Source organism: Odocoileus virginianus, chromosome 29, assembly GCF_023699985.2.
Source record: "Odocoileus virginianus isolate 20LAN1187 ecotype Illinois chromosome 29, Ovbor_1.2, whole genome shotgun sequence".
Classification (NCBI taxonomy): Eukaryota; Metazoa; Chordata; class Mammalia; order Artiodactyla; family Cervidae; genus Odocoileus; species Odocoileus virginianus.
In genome coordinates this window covers 24,872,785-24,898,618 of record NC_069702.1, presented here as the reverse complement: position 1 = coordinate 24,898,618, position 25,834 = coordinate 24,872,785, and the positions used below count along the sequence as shown (strand labels likewise).

The 25,834-nt window shown below is 42.3% G+C and overlaps 2 protein-coding genes across 3 annotated transcripts in view; both read right to left on the bottom strand.

Moving 5' to 3' along the window:
• NUP54 (nucleoporin 54) overlaps positions 1 to 8,221 on the bottom strand; it is a 30,155-nt gene extending 21,934 nt beyond the window's left edge. The window contains exons 1-4 of one of the 2 annotated variants that reach the window (XM_070458284.1): positions 7,972 to 8,221; positions 7,133 to 7,294; positions 4,322 to 4,405; positions 4,087 to 4,230 (exon numbers count right to left, since the gene is read on the bottom strand). In XM_070458284.1, the coding sequence (XP_070314385.1) occupies positions 4,087 to 4,230; positions 4,322 to 4,405; positions 7,133 to 7,294; positions 7,972 to 8,038 (457 nt within the window). In that variant the 5' untranslated portion in view covers positions 8,039 to 8,221. The remainder of the gene's footprint in view (positions 1 to 4,086; positions 4,231 to 4,321; positions 4,406 to 7,132; positions 7,295 to 7,971) is intronic. The other variant, XM_020894656.2, reaches the window with a different exon arrangement.
• A 4,940-nt stretch (positions 8,222 to 13,161) lies between these two features.
• Positions 13,162 to 25,834, bottom strand: part of SCARB2 (scavenger receptor class B member 2) — a 76,445-nt gene continuing 63,772 nt past the window's right edge. The window contains exons 9-12 of the mRNA XM_020894657.2: positions 22,434 to 22,507; positions 20,407 to 20,458; positions 17,287 to 17,445; positions 13,162 to 15,828 (exon numbers count right to left, since the gene is read on the bottom strand). Of these exons, the coding sequence (XP_020750316.1) occupies positions 15,790 to 15,828; positions 17,287 to 17,445; positions 20,407 to 20,458; positions 22,434 to 22,507 (324 nt within the window). The 3' untranslated portion in view covers positions 13,162 to 15,789. The remainder of the gene's footprint in view (positions 15,829 to 17,286; positions 17,446 to 20,406; positions 20,459 to 22,433; positions 22,508 to 25,834) is intronic.

Here is a 25,834-nt window from a genome sequence, read left to right as displayed (position 1 = left end):
CAGTCAGACACAACTGATCAACTTACACACACACTTGATTGGGTAAAGAAAGAATTTAGAAACCAAACAGTGTAGTCTAAGAGGTAACTAAAGATAGCAGCAGGGGATCCCATTCTTTTACATCTGTTCCAAGTAGATTATGAAGGGGAGAAGAGAGTGATAGGCAGCAATAGCCGAAGAGAGATGTGAAATAAAAGTTGTTTTGTTTTTTTGTTTTGTTTAAAGAAAAAAGAAACTGCAGACTCTTTACATATGGATGAGAATAATCCTTGGATAGAGAAGCTGAAGACTTTTTTGGTGGGGAGTAAAAGGTGGAATGGGGCAAGGGGCTGCTGGGAAAAATAATCCACAGCACAAGCGGCCCCAGAAGGTGGGAGGATATGAGATCCAAAGCACAGGCAAAAAGAGAAAAGAATGGATACAGAGGGAGATAGATAAACTAGGTCTGGCAATGGGCAGCTGAAGGAATTACAATGAGGGCTTCTATTTTCTCTTTGAAGTAGAGGTCAAGGCCATCTGTTAACAGTGAGAACAGAGAAATTTGAGATTTGAAGAGAATAAAGGCTTAAAATAACTTATAGAAAGCAGGAGAATAATTTGAAAATAGAAACTTCACAGGATTGCCAAGCAATGTTGAGGGCCCAACTTGGGTTGGCGATTAAGAATCTGGAGGTACTATTCAATCTCCTGTACTGTATGATTTTCTCAAGCGGTATCTAAATAGATACCGGGCTTACACAGGCTTCAGGTTGTTCTTTCCAGGAAACATGATACAAGGATAAGGAAGTTTAGCGTCTTGGTAAGAGTGACTGAAATGGAAGGACAAGGACTCTTAAGCTAGTTAGAACAGTGAAGGAGCTGACTGAAGTGTAGAAAGTGTCAGTGGTCTAAAAATCAAAACAAGCTCTAAGAACAGCTATGTTGAAAGTAGTTGAAAAGGTAGGCTTAAAAAGCAAAGGTTGTGGGATGTTTACATTAGTGAATTACGGAATTAGAACAGTTTCAGATGTTGCCAACAGAGAAGGCAATGGCACCCCACTCCAGTACTCTTGCCTGAAAAATCCCATGGATGGAGAAGTCTGGGAGGCTGCAGTCCATGGGGTTGCTACGAGTCGGACACAACTGAGCGACTTCACTTTCACACACTGGAGAAGGAAATGGCAACCCACTCCAGTGTTCTTGCCTGGAGAATCCCAGGGACGGGGAGCCTGGTGGGCTGCCGTCTATGGGGTTGCACAGAGTCAGACACGACTGAAGCAACTTAGCAGCAGCAGCAGCAGCAGATGTTGCCAAAGTCCAAGGTAAGATCTGTGGCTAAAGTGAAATGAAGGTCTTCAGAATAAAAGGTAGATGGCATGACTGTCTTGAGTACATAGGTATGTGAATGCTAAAATAACTCAGATTGACAGCACAAGTCAAAAAGCAAAACTCAGAAGAAGAAGATAGCGCTAAGCCGTATCCAACTCTTGCAATGCCATAAATTATAGCCTGCCAGACTCCTCGGTTCATGGGATTCTCCAGGCAAGAATAGTGGAGTGGGTTGCCATTTCCTTCTCCAGGGGAACTTCCCGATCCAGGAATTGAACCCAGATCTCCTGGACTGCAGGCAGATGCTTTACTGACTGAGCCACGCAGCAAAACTCAGAATCAACTGCCAAGGTGTTCAGTGAATAAGAGGTCCTGTCCAGGAAGTCAGCAGATAACCGAGATTAGGTGCATCAGACAGCAAGTGCCTCGTACAAACAGGAGTTTTTAAAAATGACGCAAAAGCTTCACAATCTTTGCGGAGTAAACTCAAACTCCTTACAACAGCAGGTCCCAAATTCACCACACTGTGCCAGGCATTCATGCCGTTGTTGTGTTAGTCCCTCTGCCTAGAATATCCTTTTCTGACTTGATCCAACCACCTAAGTCCCTTAAGATTCGACTTTTCCTCTACATTCCAAAGCACTGTGTATGGTGTAGTTTAGTGCTTTCACACATCTATTTTTTATAACTGAATGTTTATTAGACAATCTAATTGAAACTTTGCTATTCTATCTCCTTATAGATTATGAGCAACCTTATAAACCCAGGATATATACCTTATATACCCAGAGTCTTGACATAACAACACACATTTAAAGGAGAATGAACCCTTTTCATTCTGAAAATGAACAACACCAGATTCAAACTCCCCTTTTTCCAAAGAAAACTAAGTGTAATATAGTTGAAGAGACTTCATGTCAAGAAAGAAAAACCTTCATTTTTCCTTTCTTTTTCTTAACTATTTGGATTTCCATCTAACTTCATATTGTTGCAGGAGGAGAGTAATAAAGATATATTAATTTCTTGTAACGCAAGAATGAAAAATTCTATTTTCTTCATTTTATTGGTTAATAATTGTTGAAATTCATGTTTAATAAGTTACTAAGCTTCAATGACTGAGTAGGTGAATTCTAGCCAATCAATCAAGTCATCTAAGAAAAATGAAACGGAAGTAATTTTAGGAGGTAGCAAACTGCAGAAAAGCAAAAGGAGCATTACAGAGGAAGTCAAGGAACCTGAATCTGTTTTCCTGTGCATCTCAGAAGACGTATGGACAAGGCACGATTCTCTCAGTTACCTCCATCTATAAAATGGAGGTAATAAGAGTTCTATTTCATAGAGTTCTTGTGATAATTAAATATACTAATCCATACAAGACAAAGGGTTTCCCTGGTGGCTCAGCTGTCAAGAATCTGCCCACAATGCAGGAGACCCAGGTTCAATCCCTGGGTCAGGAAGATTTCCTGGAGAAAGGAATGTGTCCAACTCTTTGCGACCCCATGGACTGTAGCCCATCAGGCTCTGGTGGACACAACCAAGCGACTAAGCATATAAGCATACATACATACAAGATAACCCTGGAACATACTGCCACATCAGCTAGTAAGGAAGCTATCAAAGTCTAATTCTACACTTGTGTACCAGCATGACTTGGGAACCAACCTGAAGAGGCTTACACTGGCTAAAGATGGAACAATTTAAACATCTATATGGAAAACAGCAATGGACTGAAAAATATCAAATAATTTAAATACTTCAGTACCTGACATTTAAAAAAAAGATTACCTCTGAAGAAGGCTAGGGAACCAAATCTTTATTTTGAAAGCTAAGAATAAAGGAGAATTATTCAAATAGTAGATGAGGAGAAGTTTCTCTTTACAGAAGTTATTTCAACAAATAAATGGAAAAGGAAGCACACAGTTGGAATAATACCATTTGACAACCCCTAATGAATTAATGGACCTTGGTAATCATCACCAATGGTCACTGGTAACATCACAAAAAATAGAGACAATCAGATATTATATGCCTCTTGATAAAAAAAAAAAAACACTATTTATAAAGTAGTCTTGCAAACAAATAAAAAACTGAGTGATCAATATAAATAACCCCTTAGATCCAACCCAATTTACAAGAAATACAGAGGACAAAGGTATGTTATCTATACAAAAGGAATGCAATCATAAAGTCCTAAGTGTCAACTTCCCTCATCAACAAATTGAAAAATAAAAAAGAAAACTAAAAAGGGGGACTTAAAGAAATTTAAGACAAATGAAAGTGAACACTACTGTTCACACACTTGAGTAACAAAACCATAAAGAAAAGTAAGGAAGTGATCAACATAAAAAGCAAAACTATTTCCTTTGATGGGGAAATGACTAGGAGGAGAATGTGGAGGGTTTCTGAAGTGGCTGGTTAGCGGTCCACCTCCTGACATGGGCCAGTGGCTACAAGGGCATTCATCTTATATACAATTCGTGAAGCTGTATTTCTGTGCAGCTTTACATACATATGTTTTTACCAACAACAAAAACTTTAATAGAATGACACTCAACAGAGGTCTTATAATCATAATCATGCCAATCTGTCTTTTCCCCAGTTGCTATCACTATATTTGAACATGAGAAATAGCTTTTGGGATCCTGTGGAATATGATATTTATAACTCCTCCAAAAAAAAAAAAAAGGTATCTACTCAAATGTTTTGAACAGTGCACTAAATGATATTACCTACATGGTCATGGTTTCATATCTGAAAATGAAAACCTCTTGTACTTACTAGTCTGTTGCTGCTGCTGCGTATTAAATCCTCCAAATCCAAGTCCGGTCCCCAGACCAGTACCTAAGCCAGTACTAGTTCCAGTTGTCGTGCCAAAACCAGTCCCAAATCCAAAACCTTTGTTCTGAGTACTACCAAAGAATCCTTTGAATGAAAAATTAGCAATTTTAAGTTAAAAAAGATATCTGATCTGTAGCTCATTTTCTTCTACAAATGACATACGATATCTTCTTACCAGTAGTGCCTGTGTTAGCTGGAGTAGAAAAGCTGAATGCAGAACCCGCTGTGGTAGACGTTGTCCCAAATCCTCCAAACCCACCTAATTAAAAAAGCATAAATAAAATAGAAATGAAGAATTTTTGAATACATACGAGGTAATTTCTTTTTTAATTTATGTAAGTATTTGCCACAAGGCAATATATACCTTTCAACTAAAGAGGTGATTAAGTTATGGCTGAGAAAACATGTTAAGCCTATTTAGTTAATGTTTGTGTAACAAACACTAAAATGACTATGTACTTTTAGAGCAGGAACAAATGTCTACAAGACACAGGCTGTTAATATTAATGAAACAGGCTAGGTGTTTACTGACTGGTGGAACTGATCAATGTGGGCAGTTTTTTTAAATGGCAGCAGTTCCTAAATTCCAGCAGATGACTGCTACAGGAGAATGGTAGTTGAGTATGTTATATATGTTCCCATTTTCCCCAAGAGAAATAGAAAAATTTAGATCTTTTAATGTAAAATTTACATAATTTAAAACCCGAATTCAACTGACTTTTTGCAACTAATTCAAATATTTTTAAGACAGTGTGATAAACATATCAGCAGACTGTGTTTGCCAGTTTGCAACCTTGGTTTTGGTGAATTAATTTATATTCTAACTTACATTTCTACTTAGTCTCCATCAAGACTAAGCAACTTTTCAAATTAAACATACCAATATAATGACTTTTATACGACAAGAATGTTACTTCTTGAAGAGATAAGGAAAAAAAAAAAAAATCAAAGGCTGTAGTGGCCTCAAAGGAGAGCAGAGCCATCACCAGACCCTGCACCACAGTTTGGGAACTGACAGATACACAAATTTCATTTTCAGATAAATCTAAAGACAAGATTAATCTTTACCAATGCAACTTGACATATGAGTGGAGTAGAATGCTAGCCAATATAAAATTGCTTTTTCTCCCCTTACTGTCAGTCTTTGATTACCAAAGAGATGCTGAAAAAGACTTTTAAGACAGATGTTTGAACCATTAGTCCTCTGAGTTATACTGCAGACTTTCTGGGATTCTAACTTTCAATCTCATATATTTCTGGCATAAGAGACAGAGATTCATTAATATTGTAATGTAAGAGATACAAAAAGGAAAAAAACCCACAGCCCATTGATAGTCATTACATGATTCTGACTGGGAAAATTATTCAAGAGTAGACTACATGTTGCATCCAGGCACAACCAAATACTCTATTTACTTGTAGATTCTACTGTGGTACTGCAAACTGCAAACATTTTGATAAAAATCACGTAAAGTACTAATATACTAAATATTGTTCCTAATTTTTTTCATTACGTCTGTCACAGAAAAACTACTCTGAATTGGCTATACAATAAAAGCACTGGTATCTTAACATGCTCCGTAATATGAAAAATATTTATTAATAATAATGGATCTGCTAGGATATAAAATTTAAAAAGTATACAAGAATTTCAACCAATCCTTTGCTGAAGACTAAGTTAATGAAGATACGTAGAAGTAGTTAAAACAGTTATCACAACTCAAAACTTAACAGTGACAACTCCAAATGAACACGAAATCAAGCAAATACCAACTGGTTTATTTATTGTTGAGTTACGAGCTGGGTGGGTTTGTTTGGAAACACAAATTTCAGAATAATGTTTCTGTTTTACCCAGTGCCAATTTTAAGCAAAGAAGGAAAAGTAAACATACCAAAAACAGTGATATGTGACCACTTTAAATATACCTTAATGATAACAGATTGCTTAATCTTTGGAATACTCAAGTATTCTTCAAAATGTTTTCAAATCAAATGCCAAGGTCATATTCACATTGCAGTAACAAGTGACTGCACAAAATGCCAGACTTCCAAATAGGTCTTAGGGAATAAATCATGCTTACCAAATGCATATAATTGGCATGGGCATAAGTGGCATATGTTAGAGAATATGAACAATAAATTCATATACGAGCAGCTGAAGAACAAGACTTTTCTATAGGGTCATTATATGCTAGGTACAGAGACCTACTTAAAATTTTTTCATATATATATATATATAGACACACACAGTTTGTGTTTTGCAGAATTTTCAATGAGCTTCAAATGATCCATATAGATACAAAATATTCATAATTATCTTTTTTAGTGCAAAGATGTCTAGCCTACATTTTAGAAGTCAGTGCTATCTGAAGATAAATTAAACTGCTCTGGTCATTTCTCAAAAAATCCAGTAAAGAACTGGGGATTCTTACTATAATTACAGTATCTTACAGAAATGTATCCTAATCTGCTCAGTTTATTAAAGAAAGACATTATTATTATTATACAGATTAAAAAAACAAGACAGGTTGCTGCTGTTCGTATAAGATTTGTTTCTCTCAGGAAACACAAAGACAATCAAATGAAATTTCCAATGAAAGATGCAGGAAAAATGGAAAAAAAATGACCGCAGGAGTCCAAGAATTCCAGGAAAATGGGCCTGACTGTTGAACTTATATTTTGAAAAGAGATATTTAATACTTTGGAAGACGTATTCCACTCAAAATAAAAATCCACTCCAATTTCAAATCACTCAAATCTACTCAATCAAATGCAAATTTAACAAAGGAATATTATATAATAACTTGCAAAACTTCCAAATCTTTTAAGAGTCAAAACTTAATACAAATGTTTTTGGTTAGACGTTAGGAAATGATTTTTCTTTCCTTATTAGACAAGTCTCTGTTCTTTCTCAAACTCTGGAACCACAAAATATTCTTGGACTCCAGCTCCCAACATTCGTTACACAGACGACCCGCATATCTACCTGCACTTGCCAGACTGTTACCAAAATTGAACGGAGTCGCCGAGGTGGTAGAAACACCGAAATTCCCAATATTAAAGTTCACTGCAGGATTAGCAGTTAATCCGAAACCCCCAAAATTAAACCCACTGGCGGTGGAGTTGGCAGTCTCAAGCCCACCAAATCCTGATAGGCGTGCAGGCAAAGAAACAAACAGAATTTTAAAAGGGGAGAGGGGGAAGAAAAAAGAAGAAAAAGAAAGCAAGATAAGGATTAGAAGAGTCTGCAGGAGGTTTCACAGAAGTGAACAAAGACAAACCCTGACTTTGCTCCAACCTGAGTTAAGAAAGCCGAGGAGGAGGCGGGGACAGGAGGAAGGGGCAGGAGCCTGCAGTCCCGCAGCGAGAAGCTAAAGGGCCAGGGCCGAGGGAGCGCAGGGCAGCGCTTCAGTCTCCCCAGCCGGATCCTCGCCGAACCCAGCAGCGGGAAACCGGGGAAGAGTTCGCGCAAGTCCTGGAGGCTGAGGCGGGGAAGGGAGGGAGAACGGGTCTCTGGCAAAGGGTGACAGAAGCCGCCTCGGGTCTCTCTGAGCCCGACTCCCGGATGGCGGGAAACGCACCCTAGGAGGAGAAGGGCCTGCGGGGCCCCGCGCGCGCGAGCACCGGGTTGGGCCCCCATTCCTCCCGCGGCCTCCTCAGGAGCCGCTGGCGCCCGCTCGGCTGCCGCCCGCCCTTTTCCGAAGCCCCCAAAGTCTCCGCGCGGGCAGGAGACCCCAGGATCCCCAAGCCGAACAGTCTCGGACCGAAGGGCCGGACCAAAGACCTCCCCTCCTCGCCCGGAGAAGGTCCGGGGAAGTCACTCACCCGCGGGAGCCGCGGTGGCTGCAGCGGTACCTGAAGTGCCAGACGGAGTGCCAAAGTTGAAGGCCATGTCGCGGGAGCACGGGGACCAAGGTGCTGCTCCCGCGACACTCGGTGCACTCCGCTTTTCAATCCGGCGAGGAAACTGCCTCCAGATCAGGGAGTTCCGCCTCTTTTCTGGCCTAGCCGTACAGGCCTGAATGCTGGAAAGGCGTAGGGGGTGGAGGCTGGAGAGGGAACGCCCCCGGCCCGGCTAGCTTCCGGGGGCCCTGTGGCTTCACGTGGCGGGGAGCTGCACAGCCTAGCTGAGATGCAGGGAAGCTTGCTGAGACCTGTCGCCCGAGAGCCTTTAAAAAAACGGCTCTAGGGAGGCCCCTTGGGAACGATGTGCAAGCAGGCTGAATGCCAGTGTCTAATGAAGACAGGGTAGGAAAGAAAGCTAAATCGTCCTTTTCTGTAGTGGAAAGTCAATGTGAAAGTGAAAGTCGCATCCGACTCTGCGACCCCGTGGACTGTAGGCCGCTAGGCTCCTCAACCCGTGGAATTCTCCAGGCAAGAATACTGGAGTGGGTTGCCATGCCCTTCTCCAGGGGATTCCCGACCCAGAGATCGGACCCAGGGATCGAACCCACGTCTTCGGCATTGCAGGCAGATTCTTTACCATTTGAGCTACCCAGGACGCCCTTGGAGAGGCAATGGAACATTCACCAAGCACCAGCTCACTTAAAGTTATGGGGTAAAACTGGGGGTGGGGCGGGGGGATAAAAAGGCAGAAAGAAGTGCCTCTGAGAATTTAGTTTTTTTTGTTTTGTAGAATTCTTGGCAGGTAGGGTGGGAGAAAAGTTCAAGAGGGAGGGAACATAGTGGTACTTATGACTGATTCATGTTGATGTATGGCAGAAACCACAACATTGTAAGGCAGTTACCCTCCAATTAAAAATAAATTTAAATTAGAAAAAGAGAATAGAGGGAGAAAAGAATTCTTGGTGGAGACTTTGTAGAATTATGTGATTCTTAAATCTATGTGCTTTTGTAACTTTAATACAAATAAAATCAACAAAAATTCCATATGTCTACTAAAATTGTCTTTGGATCTAGCAATGCTACTTCCAGGAATTTATCTTGTAAATTATTTGGCAAAATTAATGGAATACAAGGTTATCTGTTACAACAGTTTATAATAACAAATGATTGGAAACTGTTTTGCCTAAATAGTTGCATTCATACAAAGGAATACTATTCAGCGATGCAATAGGAACAGTAAAGCTGTGTACTGAAAAGAAAGATCTCAAAGATAAATTACGTAAACACAATACCTTGACTATGGTATGCTACAATTTCGGTGGAGAAAAAGGGGGCTAGAATATGTAATTACACATATTTGTATAAAATATACCTGGAAAGATACGTGTTTAAAAATGAGTAACTTTGGTTTTCTGAGAAGATGAATTGAGTGGCAAGGAGATGGGGTGGAGGAAAACTTTGCCATATTAAACCCATTACAGGTTTTGAAAATGTGAGTAATTAAATAATTGTAAAAGTGGTCATTCCAGGAGTCTCGGTGAGAACACTAGTATATGGATGAGGACAACAGGAATGGAGACCGAAGAGCAGGTGGGCTTAATGACTGATGGGTGTGGAGAGGCAGGCAAGCAGGAGTCTAGCAGGAGCCCCTGGTTCCTGGCTTGTACAGCCAGCTACACTGTGATGACATTGGAACTTGGGAGGAAGATAAGGAAAAATTAAAAAATGAGTTCCTTGCTTTATTTACTGGATTTGAGCACAAGCTGGTTGAGGATATCCAGCAGGTGCTTGGATATGTGGGATTGAGGTTAAACTGAGAGGTCCATGAGGTTTAGGTTGTTATTGAAGGCTGGGAGCCAATGGGATTGTCAGGGAGAGAGGATCAAGTGAGAAGAGGTTACAGCTGAGCACCAGTAATATGACCAGAGCAGAGCCCAAGAGACAGAAGAACCAGCCGAGCCAAATCACAGAAATTATGGGTAGGAAAATGAGAACCATCTCAGATGGAAAAGAATGGCTGAGCATTTCTTCAATACAAAGCCTCCCCTGATTCCACTCCTGTCACTGGCTACTTTAATATCCTTAGCAGTTACCACCACCAAAGAACACACCTGCCAATGCAGGAGACATAAGAGATGCAAGTTCCATCCCTGGGTTGGGAAGATGCCCTAGACGAGAGCCTGGCAACCCACTCCAGTACTCTTGCCTAGAGAATCCCATGGACAGAGGAGCCTGGCGGGCTACAGTCCATCGGGTCGCACAGATTCGGACACGACTGAAGTGACTTAGCACACTTGCTCTTAATCTTAGTGCTGTAAGGACAGAAAACTTTGCTTTGTTTACTGGTTGTGTTCCTAGTGCTAACAGAGTGCCCATCCACACGACAGGCTCTTATTCAGTACTGTGGGGTGAATGATTGCCTTGATATGCTTCTCTCCCTTGCCTTTCCCATTTCTATCTCCAAGTCCCATTATTTTGATTGCAAAGAGCCGGACACGACTTAGCAACTGAACAACAACAACTTACATATTTTATCTTTTAAATATTTCAAAAATACTTCATTTCCACTGCCATCTCCCTGATTCAAATTTCTGTAACCTCTTGCCCAGACCAGGGATCAGCAAATGCCAGCCCACGGGCCAAACGTGGGCTGCTATTTTTATAAACACAGTTTCTTTGGGTGGCAGACATATTCACTTACGTGGTGTCTATGACTGCTTTCATGCTTTAAGAACAGAGGTCAGTAGTTGTGACAGAGAGGCTTGCAAAGCCTAAACTATTTTCTAAGTGGCTTTTTACAAAAAAAAAACAATGTTTGCCAGCTCCTGCCTAGACTACTGCAGCAGCCCGTACTGTGTAATGAGCAGGACAGTCGGACTATGACCTTGGCTGTTCATTCTAGGTTGCCTGGTGAATGAGCGAGCTGTGACTGGGGGTTCCCCCTTCTCCTCGGGGAGGGGAAGGGCTGCACCCATTGGTGGGTCCCATGTAACTGGTGTGTTCACCCCAGCAGTGGAGACTGTAACATTCTGTAGGCAGCCCAAGGCCAAACTGCCTGTTGTTCACTTGCTTGTGTATTCCTCCATCGACAAGACTGCTTTTTCACACTCGTCCTATAAAGAGGTAAATATGCTCTCTGCACTGAAACAAACAGAGCTCTGACCCTCAGCTTGCCTCTCCATGGGATGACAGGAAGATGGAGGGCCTCTGCTTTCCTTTTCCTGTAATTTTTTTTTTCTATATTAAACCCATTACTTAATCCATGCTCTGCAACTTTGTGGAATTCACCCTGCCAGCTGGTTCATGATACCTAGACAAAATCCATCTTAAACGTCAGTGGGGACCCCAAAGAAACCACCTAACACAACAGCCTTGTAACTGACCTCCCTGTATCCAGGTTGACTCTTTCAGTTTATTCACCTTGCAGCTAGAGTGAGTTTTTCCTAAGCAAACCTGTCATATCTCCCATTCTTCTCCCTGTCCTGCACCGGCCAACAGCCCAGTTCACAACCCTTTGATGGCTTCCTGTTGGCCTTAGCAATAGTGGCGCTAGTAGGTAAAGAATCCGCCTGCCCATGCAAGAGTTGCAAGTTTGAGCCCTGAGCTAGAAAGATCCCTTGGAGGAGAAAACGGCAACCCACTCCAGTATTCTTGCCTGAACAATCTCAAGGACAGAGCAGCCTGCTGGACTATAAGTCAGTAGGGTCACAAAGAGACACAACGGGGGCACCCAATAACCCCACTCTCTCAGCCCCCGGTAACCACTCTTTACAAACTCTGTCTCTGTGAATCTATTCTAAGTACCAGGTGCAAGTAGAATCATACAATATGTAACAAAATCTTTAACATGGCACAATAAGACTGCCTTTCTTTCCAGGCTAATCTCCCACTATTCTTTCTTCTCTGAATTCTAGCCAAATATTATCTCAGTCACATGTAACATGTTCCTTCCAGCTCCTGCACACGCCCAGTTACCTTTGTCTGCAATGCTTCCCTTTGCCTGTTCTTCAGTCTCAATCAAATGTTGCTTCCTTAGTCAAGCCTTCCCTCAGCTCCAAGTCAGGTTCCCAGAACATCATGAAACTTCATTGAAAGTTTACATTTATGATCCCACCACTTCTCCTGTGACTTAAGCCAGTAGCTTTGGGAGTCCCTAGGAAGCACATATGCTGAGGTTTTCAAGTATCCTTAATAATATAAGAATGTTTGTAACACTGAGCTAAATGTTATGGTTGATCTGGATTGGCTCTGACTTCAGAAATAAGTTGCAGTATTATTGGCATGGGAAAGGTTTTAAAGATAATCTAAATTTGGGGGCTAACAACTTCAGTCCAAACATCTGCAGACACAAAGGTCTAGTATTTCTCCAACAGCTCTCTGATCTTGCTGAGCACTCTGGGTGGATTTGTCTGTATTTCAGTTTGCATTTACCTGGAAACAGACCTGAATAGGGATAGTTAAAACAGGTAGATTATTTGGTTGGAAGCAGCCGTGCGAGGGTAAGGACCATGAGGCCAGGGATGAAGGAATGATAACAGGGGCAGTTTCTGGTCTGGGCAGCCCTGGCTGAGGAACCACGTAGAGTGAGCCTGAGAACTGGCCCTCTGAGGATGGAGCCCTTATCAGCTGACTCCTGCCCGCTCTAGTTGAGCATCAACTATTGTTGCTATTCAGTCACTAAGTCCTGTCCAACTCTTTGCGACGCCAAGGACTGCAGCTCATCAGGCTCCTCTGTCCATGGGATTCTCCAGGCAAGAATACTGGAGTGGGTTGCCATTTCCTTCTCCAGGGGATCTTCCCAACCCAGGGATCAAACCCACGTCTCTTGCATCTCTTGCATCTCCTGCATTGGCAGGCGGATTCTTTACCACTGAGCCACCTGGGAAGCCCCAGAGCATGAGTAATTGGGAGTATTAACCCCCATATTCCTGGGGGGCTTCCAGGGCTCCGGAGAAAGACTTGAGGCAAAAACGCACAGCATCGGACCTACTTGAAGGGAGGCTTGTCAGGCTGCCTATAAACTGTCCATCATAGTTTGAGCTCAAATTGGAGGTGGCCTAAGGGGTATGACTCAGGCCTGATTCCATCCACAGGGCGAAGAGCACCTTTCAAATGAAACTCCATAGACTACTGAACACCTGATGACATAACATACAGTTTCCAGTGCAATTTCATAGAAAGTTTTTTATTAGTGAAATATTCCATTGCATTAAGGGTAGAAATACACATGTCAAGAATCACATGAAAGGAACCAGCAGTATAAACTACAGGAAGGACATTCTGGGCAGCATTCTCTTAAATAGTCACAAGCAATTAATCCCAGTGATAGTACTCAGAGGGCCGAGGATGGAGGTCACCTTTTACAGAACTGTCATTTCAAGCAATTGAAATAAAGAATTAGTCTCTCTTAAGTAAAAACCCCAATAGAAGTTAGTTGTGTAGTACCTGCCCTGCTTGACCATTAGTGATCTTTCTGGAATAAAGTCTAGTGGGAGAAGCCTGGAGTGGAAAAGTGGCAAAGCCCACTTCCTGTCCTGTGTTCAACTCCCAGTTTTCCCCGAGAGAAGGGAGGTAACCTGTGTTGGGTTTCTCTGTAAATTGAGCATCATAGTACAGGACATGGTATTCTTTGATTGTGACAGTCACAAAGATTTTGGGAGCCTGTCTAGGATAACAGCTCCACAAAAATGATCATGAGGAACGGTTTGTTATTTTCAACCGAAAACCAAATAGGTACATTCGTTCTTAACCAGTCCATAATCTTGACTGCAGCGTATGGGTTTGCCACAGATTTTTTAGGAGGAAAATATCAAATGTGATTTTTTTAAGCCAAGTAACTATTAAGAATCATATGAAAATAATGTTTTGGGGTCCTTGGCTGTGTGAGATTCAGTCAAAATGTGTACATCTTTAACTGTTATCATAGTATTTAAAAATTTCCTCCTCTCAGATGATTATATCTTGATAATAGAATGAATCAACAGGTATGCATTGACTTATCAGTTTTATTTGTGTGAATAAGTGGGTGCATAACAGTAAGATGTCTCAATTATCTAGTTAAATGTTGATGAATTAAAACATCTAGATATTTGGCACTACTAAAGACAACTTCAATTTAGCATCTCACATTTTGGTGATTTGGGGTATCTATAGGTTCTATCTTAATTTATAGAGAAACTGAGAGTTTAATGAATTGCTCCTTCAAAAAAGGGAAACATTACATATTGCTTTAGTGTAGAGAGTAGGAAAATTGGGGCAAGGAAATGACTTATTGCCTCCATACCGGGATCATAAGCTATATTTGTGAAATCTGTGGCTTTTTCCCCTCGTTTGCTTAAACTGAAATCCCGTTTTAAACAAAAAAAATCCTGCAGAATGATTCAATTGTTAAGAAGTTCTCTGTGTGGTCTGCCAGTTTAACTGTACAAGTTTCTCAATCCAAAATGAATGGTGAGCATTAAGAATCAGAGAAACTGCCCTTAAATATGTTTGAATTCTGTGACAATGGATGGTTCTCAATTCTAACTCAGGTTACGTTGAGAGTCAAGAGGTCTTCTGCAGACAGGTGGGTCTGCTTTTGACACCAAGCGACCTTTCTTAAAAGTACTTCCATCAATCTGTCAGCAAAACGACTGTCACAGGAAGCGCAGGGCACATTTTTCTCTATTCAGTGAGTGATAGTGAGCCACAAAACACCAGAAGGAACTGAATCTGAGGAGAGAACAACTCATAAAAACAATTTCAGAGTTCCCAAGAAGACTGCCCCAGAAGAAATGTGTATTTAGTGCAGTAAGACTTCCTGAAATTTAAGTGTAAGTTAGGTTGTGGATAGATAGATTTCCTATATTGATAAATAATTTTACAAATAATCACTCAATAGTACTGTAGTTAATACAGTTGTATTTGGCAAGGGTGGTTCGGGGGGAAAAAATCATTTACTGATTACATTTTCCCAGAAACATCTTTCCACATCAAGATCATTCTAATAAAAAAAAACTACCCACGAAGGTCATAACTAGCACTCTATTCTATATGAAATATCTGTACTTGTCTTCAGCAACATTATTTATGCATTCTCTCGATTCACAAAAGTACAAGTCAAAAATCCTCAGGTGCTTATTACTCTCAACTCCTGGGGACCACCCCACCAACCCCTTCCCCGCCTGATTCCTATCTTGGGTAAAAGTTGGTCAGAAGACTGAATTATCATCCTGGAGGAATTATGAACTGAAGATTCACAAGAAAGGCAATATGTACTTTTTCAAAAGAGGAAATTAAATGCCTTTGAATACTACTGAATGATGTTTACCATTTTACCCTGCATTCCGAGCTCTTATTTACTTCGGTTTGGTGGATGAAATGAATGGAGGAATACAACCTAAAGTAATATTTATGTATTCTGAGCACAAAGTCTGGTGAATGAAGAGTACTGAATAAGGTTAGACCAAGTAGCATTAACAAGTGATGCAAAGACATTATAACCACGACAGTGGTCACAAAATTCTGGAGCTACCAGCACCCAACAATAACAAAAAATTACAAGCGTTTATTAAATACTTGCTAGACACATGAAAAACAAAACAATCTGTCAGGGACCACAGGATCCTAACGGCCAACCAAGTCAGCCTGTTTCTGAACCTCTGATGGAAGGGGCTCATCACACGCCGGCACGGGGTGTCCTCCTCCTGTCTCAGCAGGCGACAAGCCCGTGAGGACACAGACGGTCACCCCACGTCATCATGGCCCAGGTCACAACAGTGCGCATGCTTCCTTCCCCAGGCACGGCTCACGGTTGGATTAGGTTCGTATGAGGGGCGCTCTTTCATCTGCAGTTCCCTGAGACCAGAAGAGAGAGGACAGTGGGGTCAGGCAGTCACGTCATTGGCTTCTCCCCAGATAGGAAAGGTGTGGGGAGGGGGTGGAGGAAGGTGGAAAGAGGAGAAAACGATAGGAAGGATGTCGTCCCACTCACCTTCTCTTCTCTTGGCCTGCTTCCTTGTGTTCCGTCTTTTTCAGCTCTAATCCTCTCCAGGAGGCCTGCTCTAACACCCTCACACTGCCCCTGGAGCAGGTACCCTTCCCGGTGTCCACGTGAAACATAATCCTCATCACACATTATTTAATGTGCCTCCTTCAAGTGGAAACCCATCAGAGAACCATGTCTTAGAGGTGGTGGGTGATCAATAACTGTTTGCTTGTTGAATATGTGAAGATGGTTAACTGTAGGAGCAGTCATGACATTTATGTGGGCTTTCATCTGTGTCTGTAGCAGTAAGATCCATTTTACAGTGACTTTAAAATCCATAGATAGAAATGGAAAGATGCTGCCTCACCCCTAATTCACGCTAATGTGATGGGTGTGGGTCCAGAGGCATACTGGAAGCATGTGGAAGACGGAAATCTGAGCTAACGTGATTTAGATGGTTTCAGCCTATTTCATTTCCTACTTCATATTTGCCTCAGACACTTAATGGAGGCGGTGAAGAGAGAAGGGGAAAAAGCCTCTGTTGCCAACTGGAAAGCTGGTGAGAATTTAAGAAAGGCTCATTGAAGGTGTTTAGACCCCTGGGTTGGCCTGTTGGTCACTTCGGGAAGCCAGCCTGACCGTTATCCCATCCATGTGGGGGATGTTCCCATCCCTCCAGAAAAGGAACCACTCCCCCGTGCCCACCATTTATTGTGCAGTAACGAGTCAGTGGTAGGTATCTCCTGATACACCAGGGATTCTTCCCAAGCAGATCCCTGGCTGCCTTGCTCTGTAATTACGGAGCTGTTTTGTCCTGTAACTAATATTTATTGAGCTCTTACTAAATATTTACACTGGGCCAAGTGCTTTATGTTTAAAGTATCATCAAGTCCTCACAAAAAACTTCCTAAGTGAGGCTCAGTTATCCCATCTTACAGATGGAGAAGCTGAGGCACGATTTCTAGGGTCACATAGCTATTAAGAGTCAAAACTGGGATTTGAACCTGGACACTCTGACGCCAAAGTCTGGGTGCTCAGCTGTTATATATTCTTCTTTTCAAAGATGTAATCCTTACTCCCAGGGGTTCTAGTCCCAACAAGAGAGTCTGAAACGCTGAACAGTATTATCCCATCACCCCTCCATCTTTGACACACTTCCCTTGCCCCTAATTTGGCTCAGCAGTAACACAACCATGAAATCACTGTGCCCAGCCTCAAACCTCAGAGTCCACCCTCATGAGCCCACGGACACCCCTTCAATGAAGCACAGCTGAAGTCCTCAGGGAACATAATCTAGTAAGGCAGACATTCCTCCAGCCACTGCTCACCTCATCCGTGGACCTCTGTCCTCTGCACGCAAGCCAGGTGAAGATCAGACCAAAAAACACACCCAGCGCCATGATAATATAAGGTATGCTGGTGACAATCAGAGTAGTGTTAATCACAGACTTCAGTCGACTTGCAGTCTCTTTATCAATGAGAACACTCTGCGGAGGGGGGCAAGAAAATAGTATTCCCTTGATTACTAATGAATATCCAGGGGGTAAAGCTTTTGGCTCTTTCTTCCAGATTATTAAACAAAATCTGGGTATGTCCTCCTGTCAGCAAACCAGAGATACTGAAAATCCATTTATAAGTCAGAATAGCCAGAGGGGGCACTTAGTCATCAATGTTTCCTCTTTTCTCCTGAAGGCATGTTTTACTCCAAATTGGTGGGGAAAAGGAGGGAGAAAATATTCAGATAATACCAGGAGGTATTTCCTCCTCCTGAAAAAGGCAGGGGAAATATTGGCATGATACCAGCTTTTCTTTTGTATCAGACTCCAGCTCATCCTTCAAAGTCCAGCTCAGCATAACTTCCTTCCAGAAGTCTTCTCTGGCCACATCAGGCCTCATTCAAGGCCCCTTTTCTGAGCTTCCATCTCACATTCTAAAATCCGCCATCACTGTCTTCACATTCTGCATTGTAACATTCTGCATTGTCTGCATTCTGCCTTCTGTCTATTTACCTATTTGTCTCCTCTTGACTGTGAAGTATTCCTAAAGTCAAGACTTTTATTTCAGTCAACTAAAAGGTGGATATAGCACCCCATACACAGTAGGTGCTCAATTAATGTCAGTTGATTAGATGAATAAATGAATGAAATACTCCAACAAATGGCATGTGCAAAGTATCATTTCTCTCTTAGTTAGCTATACTTATCAGGACCAGAGGTCTCAACAGAGAGTGTTTGGAGAAGTCTTGAGGCTAACCAGAATCGCACAGTTCAGTTCAGCTCAGTCGCTAAGTCGTGTCCGACTCTTTGCGACCCCATGAACCACAGCACACCAGGCCTCCCTGTCCATCACCAACTCTCGGAGTCCACCCAAACCCATGTCCATCGAGTCGATGATGCCATCCAACCATCTCATCCTCTGTTGTCCCCTTCTCCTCCTGCCCTCAATCTTTCCTAGCATCAGGGTCTTTTCCAATGAGTCAGCTCTTCGCATCAGGTGGCCAAAGTATTGGAGTTTCAGCTTCAGTATCAATCCTTCCAATGAACACCCAGGACTGATCTCCTTTAGAATGGACTGGTTGGATCTCCTTGCAGTCCAGGGGACTCTCAAGAGTCTTCTCCAACACCACAGTTTAAAGGCATCAATTCTTCAGTGCTCAGCACAGGGTATTGATAAATAAGGAATTATTCTAGAATAACACTTTCTGGATGAAAAGCAAAGGTATTATCACCTTAAATTGTCATGGCTGAGGTATCTGAAGAGCTTAATGCTATAACAATTATTAGCAACAACTGGGAGTTTAGGTTTCATTTAGGCTCAATTTGCAGGTGAAGGCCCATCAGAGTCTCTTCTGGAAAAAAGGGTGAGAGAGCAATCTCCAAGGTCACTTCCAGATCTAACGCTTTACTTTTCTAGAGAAAAGTCAAGTTCTTTCTGGGAGGGAGCAAAAGCACAAGGTTTCACGCCATCATTCCCTGGATGCAATCCAGTCTTTAGCAAAAAGTCAAAGCAAAGGTTCAGGTGGAGGGGACTTCAGATATGCTGCAACTTGGCAGAACAGGGCCCTTCCACACTCTCACAAAGACCTACTTCCAAGGCACTCCCCACAAACAATAACAGTAATGACCCAGGAGAAACAGCAAATAGGTCCTATAAATGGTAAATATTGCCTGAATTTTTCCTATGAAACGATAAAAGCCTTGTCTTAGAACTGTAATCACAAACCCTTCAAAAGTTTATCAGTGTGGCTACCAATACAATGCTAAGTGGAAAAAAAAAAAGGATATCAAACTCAATCTACTGTATGGTCTCAAGTTTGTAATATCAAAACCAGAAAAATATGAGGCAACGTAAGCAGATGTCACCTGCATTTTTCTCTGAGGGAGGGACTTGCGTATTAAGCAGTTCACTTTTTAAATGTTATTTTTAATTCCCCAAGAGTTCCAGAAAGAGCATGTGTTATTTTTACAAAATGCAAAACATCAAATTATTTTTACAAAGCTGTTTTGGAAAACAATTTTTATAACACATTGTTGAGGAAAATAAAGCAAGTTAAAAACAGTTTATCAGTCTGGCTCAGGTCTTGTGAGAAATCATTTTTAATATGTCTTTTCTTGCTAAGCTCTGTTACTAAATCTTCTGCAAAGAAAAAAATATTTTTATGGAAGACAGAAAAATCACAAAACTTTAAAAAATGTTGCTGTTAACACTGGAAGCCAGTTCAGTCAAGAATTTGAGGAGGAAAATCCTGCAACTTTTCCCTCAAAACTGGGTGAGAGAGAAGGGAAATTGAGGAGATATCCCTATAGTAAGTGTGATATATGATTTAGAGAAGAATTTATCACAGGTGTTTTACATAATGGGTAGGTGTCTTCTGAGCCTTCAGAATATGCTTTATTTACAAAACTTCAATTTATGCCTAACAATTAGGGATAGTATTTCTCTGGGTACACTGTCAAAGAAATTTCTTCAGAGAAACTCCTTTGTTTGAACAGGATCTGTTTCCTATAATTCATGATGTATGCTTGTTTATCAGAAAGTAGAAAAGACTTCTATGCTGTGATGAAGGATAAGGCAACCACGTATCACTGCAATCAGTGGGCAAGTGTCCCATTTTATTTAACCATTTCTCAACCAGCTCACACTTTTTCACTTTTTCTCAAGTAATGAATGGTAAACTGATCACCTTTACATTTTGGTTCTTACACAACCAGCTTCCAGAAAGAAGTTTCACCCACATAATGTTCTTGACAAGGGAAACTTCTTTCTGTCGTTTCCAAATCTCACAGACAGATTCATGTATTTTTCTGAGGACAAACAGGTTTTTAAAAAATCACCTTTGCCCTTTCTCACATCTAAAATTACACATAGCTACAATCACAGACACCATAATGCAAGGTCCCCAAGCTTCCACAGGTGAAACATACCCGTGGCTCCCTCCCAGGACTCACCTCATTGATATACATCACTGGGAAAACCAGGGTTTGAATGTTTCCTGTTTCACTATAAAAACAACACAAAAGATTATTTTATAGACATCCTCATTACAATGGCACGCTGGCCTGATAAGACAAGTATATATGAAAATTCCAGCACACTTATTCATTAAATTACCCAGAATTTATGCAGCCTTCTTACCTTTGCAAACACATATCAATCAGATCACAGTCTAGCAATGTGAAGTGTTGCATGTTTATGGAAAGTGTCTTCACCTAAGCACAAGATGCTGAAAGCAAATTCATCAAAATGATAACTATACTCCCAAGAGTTATGGGAGGGGAGGCTCCAGCAGAACAATGCTGTCATTCCTCAGAATGTTTTATAACCAGGCTACCAAGAATTGTCTTTCCAAGAGCCTGGAGCAATCAGCTAGTGAGCAACTTACTAAGCACCAGCTCTGTAGCGGGCATCTTGGGAACACATCTTAATTCTCACATGCAGAGGTGTTACTGCCCCAGGTTTAAGATGAGGAAATGATGGCTCACAGTAAGCTGCCCGGAACCACCATGAAGAAGTGCTGGAGCCAGGACTGTAGTTCCATTTTGATTCTAAGGCTCTAGATCATAACTACTAAATTATATACACACACAAAATACATTCTTACAAACCACACTTGCTTCCTAAAAAGATGCAAAACACCTAGGCTTAAATCTGGCAAATTCAATGGAGGAAACTAACCAAGTCTGTCAGTCAGGCAGACAGAAAAAATTGATAAATATGATACTATAGATACATACTACAGTTTTGGATCCAGTTTTTTCATTCGCCATTAAATCATAATTAGCATTTTCTCAGTTTCCACTGAAAAGTCTCAGCAGGAGATTGTACTCAGGAATCCTAACTAAGTAGTGGTTTTTAGATGGTGTGGGGGGACACTGAACCCCATAGAGTTTTAAATCACCCACAGGAGAGCTCATGGCTGGCCCTGGGTGGGAGCAGTGGAAAGAAAGGAAAGGAGGAAGGGAACCAGAGTCATGGTGTGGGAAATGTTTGCTGTCTCCTCTGCTTAGTCAGTCAGTCACGTCTGACTCTTTGTCACCCCATGGACTGCAGCCCTCCAGGCACCTCTGTCCATAGGGATTCTCTAGGTGAGAATACTGGAGTGGGTTGCCATGCCCTCCTCCGGGGATCTTCCCAACCCTGGGATGGAACCCAGGTCTCCTGCATTGCAGGTGGATTCTTTACCATATCTATATGGTATCCATATAGTAGATATGCCTTATCTAGCCTTCCCTGAGCTACCAGGGAACCCCGTGAATACTGGAGTGGGTAGCCTATCCCTTCTCCAGAGGATCTTCCCGACCCAGGAGTCAAATCAGGGTCTCCTGCATTGCAGGTGGATTTTTTTTTACCAGCTGAGCTACCAGGGAAGCCCATGGAAAATGCTTAGTAGATGGGTAAGAACAGCCTCTGTAGCTTCACTAGCTGTGTGAATTCTAGTTCTAGCAGGTTATTAAACCTCTCTGTGCCTCAGTTTTCTTATCTGTAAAATGGGAATGAAGTGAACTAAAGTTAGTCACTCAGTCATGCCCAACTCTTTGTGACCCCCATGGCCAGGCTCCTCTGTCCATGGGATTATCCAGGCAAGAACACTGGAGTGGGTAGACATTCCCTTCTCCAGGGTATCTTCCTGACCCAGGGATTGAACCTGGGTCTTCTGCATTGGCAAGCGGATTCTTTACCATCTGAGCCACCAGGGAAGCCCCACAGGGTTATTGTGAGGAATCTATAAGTTAATGTATGTAAAGAACTTAGAACAATGGCTGATTCATGGAAAGAATTCTATACATGTTTGCTTAAATAAGATAAGTAAATTCCGAGACCAAGGCAGCCCATGAAAAAGTTGATGGTGCCTCATCCCTGAAGGACAAGGGTGAAAAGACTTAAAAGTGCTCAGTACCCCTCCCAACAGCAACCCCACCAGAAAGTGAATGTAGCAAAACCACCCTCTGCCTCTGCAGAAAGAAGCAAAACTCACATGAAGTCATCTAATTTTCTGACATAAACGTTGATTTGGAACCTCTTGGCTGCTCTTAGGATAATTCCAGTCAACTGCAAATCAGAAAAGCAGAAAGAAAACATTAGGATTTATTAAAACCACACACGCAGTTTTTTTTTCAATAGAGCACCGTTTCTGTGCGGTTCTGATAAACAGGGCAGCGACCACTATGTTTGCTAGGCAGTGGGACAAGCGACAACTATTCCCCAGGACAGAATGAGAACTGCGGATTGGGTGAGGAGCCTGGGAGACCAATGTTTCTCACACTCTACTATGCATGTGAGTTCTTGGGGACCTTGTTAAAATGCAGGCTCTGATTTTGGTAGGTCTGGGTTGGGGCTTGAGATTGGGCAGGATGCTGTCACTTTGGGGTTTTTTTTTAAATAATTTTATTTACTTATTTTTGGCTGTGCTGGGCCTTCGTGGCTGCACAGACTTTCTCTAGTTGCAGCAAGCTGGGGCTACTCTCCAGTTGCGGTGCATGGGTTTCTCATTATCGCAGCTTCTCTTGCTGTTGAGCACGGGCTCTAGAGTGCATAAGCTTCCGTGGCGGCAGCCTGTGAGCTCAGTAGTTGTAACTCTCGGACTATGGAGCACAGGTTCAGTAGTTGTGGTACCCCTGTGGGTACCTAGCTGCTCCACAGCATGTGGGATCTTACTGACCCAGGGATGGAACCCGCGTCTCCTACTTTAGCAGGCAGCTTCTTTACCACTGAGCCAACTGGGAAGCCCAGGATGCTGTCACTTTGAATAGCAAAGTGCTACAGGACCTGGGCAGGAAGGAGATTTAACAGATACCCTGTTGGGTCTCAGCTCCAAAGTCACTGCAGATGGTGACTGCAGCCCTGAAATTAAAAGACGCTTGCTCCTTGGTAGAAAAGCTATGACCAACCTAGACAGCATATTAAAAAGCAGAGACATTACTTTGCCAACAAAGCTCTGTATAGTTAAAGCTATGGTTTTTCCAGTAGTCATGTATGGATGTGAGAGTTGGACTATAAACAAAGTTGAGCACCAAAGAATTGATGCTTTTGAACTGGATTTAATTCTCGAGTGATGGGCTAAGCAACTGTCAGCGCAACTAGGAAATAAATGACAAAAATGGGCAAGAGATCGGTACAGGACCATTTCAGGTAGGATACGTGGTACAAGCAATGAAACGGATGCCTCACACACCACCCACGACCAGAGAAATGCAAATCAGACCACCATGGGCCATTATTAGCACAAGGATGTGGGGCTGTGCTTGCCAATGGGTACAAGCACTGCAACATTGTTTTGAAGGAGGATGTGTGAGAGGAAAAGGGAAACACACGATCTTACAACTGTTGGTGAATGCTAATTAGTCAGCTACTTTTGTGATCCAGTGTGGCAGTGATTTCCCTTCATGGGAATTGCACGCCATAGACAGCAATCCACCTTTCAGGGATACCACACCAGGAAAACCATTCTCACTGGAGGTGGATCTTACACTGAACCTGAAATGCTTCATAGAGATAAGCACAGTTTAATTAATGCCCAAGGAATGGGAAGCAACCAAATTGCTCACAGAAGAATGTGATGTAGGAGCTGGTGGTACATTAGACACCAATGGAATATCACATTCAGCTTTAATAAGGCTTCATTTGAAATTCTATTCCTAATGGAGTTGATGAAATGGGCATTTAAGAGCTGTAAGTATACTGAAGCTTAAATTAAGTTATTATAACTCAAACATGTATAAAGGTTTTAGAAAAGGTAAGCTGATAACCTATATATTAAAACAATAAAGAATCTGCAGATGTAAAGAAATCTTCACCCTTGTGACTCTGGGAGGCCAGGGGAGGAATGATTTATGCAGACCACATTTGAAAGATGGTACTTTATTCAGTGGTTTAATGAAAACTTCATTCTGCCTTGGTTGGGTTACCGATGATATTGCTCGGCATGGTTAGCTCAAGACTTAGGCATTGATGGATGGGTTATGGGATATGCGTACATGTGCATGAGGGTCCCATGTATGAAATGAGAGCAATTATTTCAAATGTAGGTAAACTGTGTTGGAGAAGACTCTTGAGAGTCCCTTGGACTGCAAGGAGATCCAACCAGTCCATCCTAAAGGAAATCAGTCCTGAATATTCATTGGAAGGACTGATACTGAAGCTGAAACTCCAATACTTTGGCCACCTGATGTGAAGAACTGACTCCTTGGAAAAGACCCTGATGCTGGCAAAGATTGAAGGCAGGAGGAGAAGGGGACAACAGAGGATGAGATGGCTGGATGGCATCACCGACTCAGTGGACATGAGTTTGAGCAAGCTCCAGGAGCTGCTGATGGGCAGCTGGTGTACTGGTGTACTACAGTCCACGGGGTCACAAAGAGTCAGATATTACTGAGTGACTGGGCTGAGCTGGACTGTCGGGCCTGGGTATGCGGGCAGAGGGTCGGTCGGACCACTATGAGTAGGGTGTGGTCACAGCCAGAGAACGGTGCCCATGCACAGCCAGGCCCACCCCACAGAGCCCAGAGGGCAGATGCAGCATCAGCCCCCATGGCCACTCCACCTTTGCACCAAGGGTGTGGGGCTGTGCCTTGCCCTGGTGACAAGCACCTGCGAACAGTTTGGTTGCTGAAAAGGACCTGACTGATGGCTGAGAGAGAAAAGGGAGAAAACCACACCGGATCTTATTCGTAAGATGTACTGTGTGTGCTCAGGAGCTTAGTCATGTCTGACTCTTTGTGATCCCGTGGACTGCAGCCTGCCAGTCTCCCCTGTCCATGGGATTGTCCAGGCAAGAATACTGGAGTGGGTTGCCATTTCCTTTTCCAGGGGATCTTCCCAACCCAGGGATCAAACCCTCATCTTCTTCTTCACTGGCAGGTGGATTCTTTACCACTGAGCCACCTGAGAAGCCCTCATAAGAAGATAAGGGCACCAGTTTCTCAAATGTAAATGCAATGAGTAGTTATGAGTGAAATGCCCATAAATTGCTGTGCTCAAAGAATGTGTTTGGTCTTGGGTGACCGTCCGATGCATGTGTTCAGAATCCCAGGAAAGACAATATCACATTCAGTTCCTACAGTGAGAGGCTCTCATGCTATGAAATGATACTTATATCCTTTTAACATGGTTTTTAGTTTTTCTCCTCTATGAACATGGGATTAGAGTGTATGTATATCTGATGCCCTTTAAATTAATGTTGTCATATAATAACTCTCAAAAACACCTGTATAAAGTGTTTTGCCAAAAGCGACTAAAGCTTATATATATATATATTTAAATTTCAACTAAAACATTCCTGGCAGCAAGTAAGCAGAGGAATATCTTCACCCTGCTGATCTGTGGCCCAGTGGGAGAAATGCATATATATGTTCAGGTCCACACTTTTGGCAACAGAAG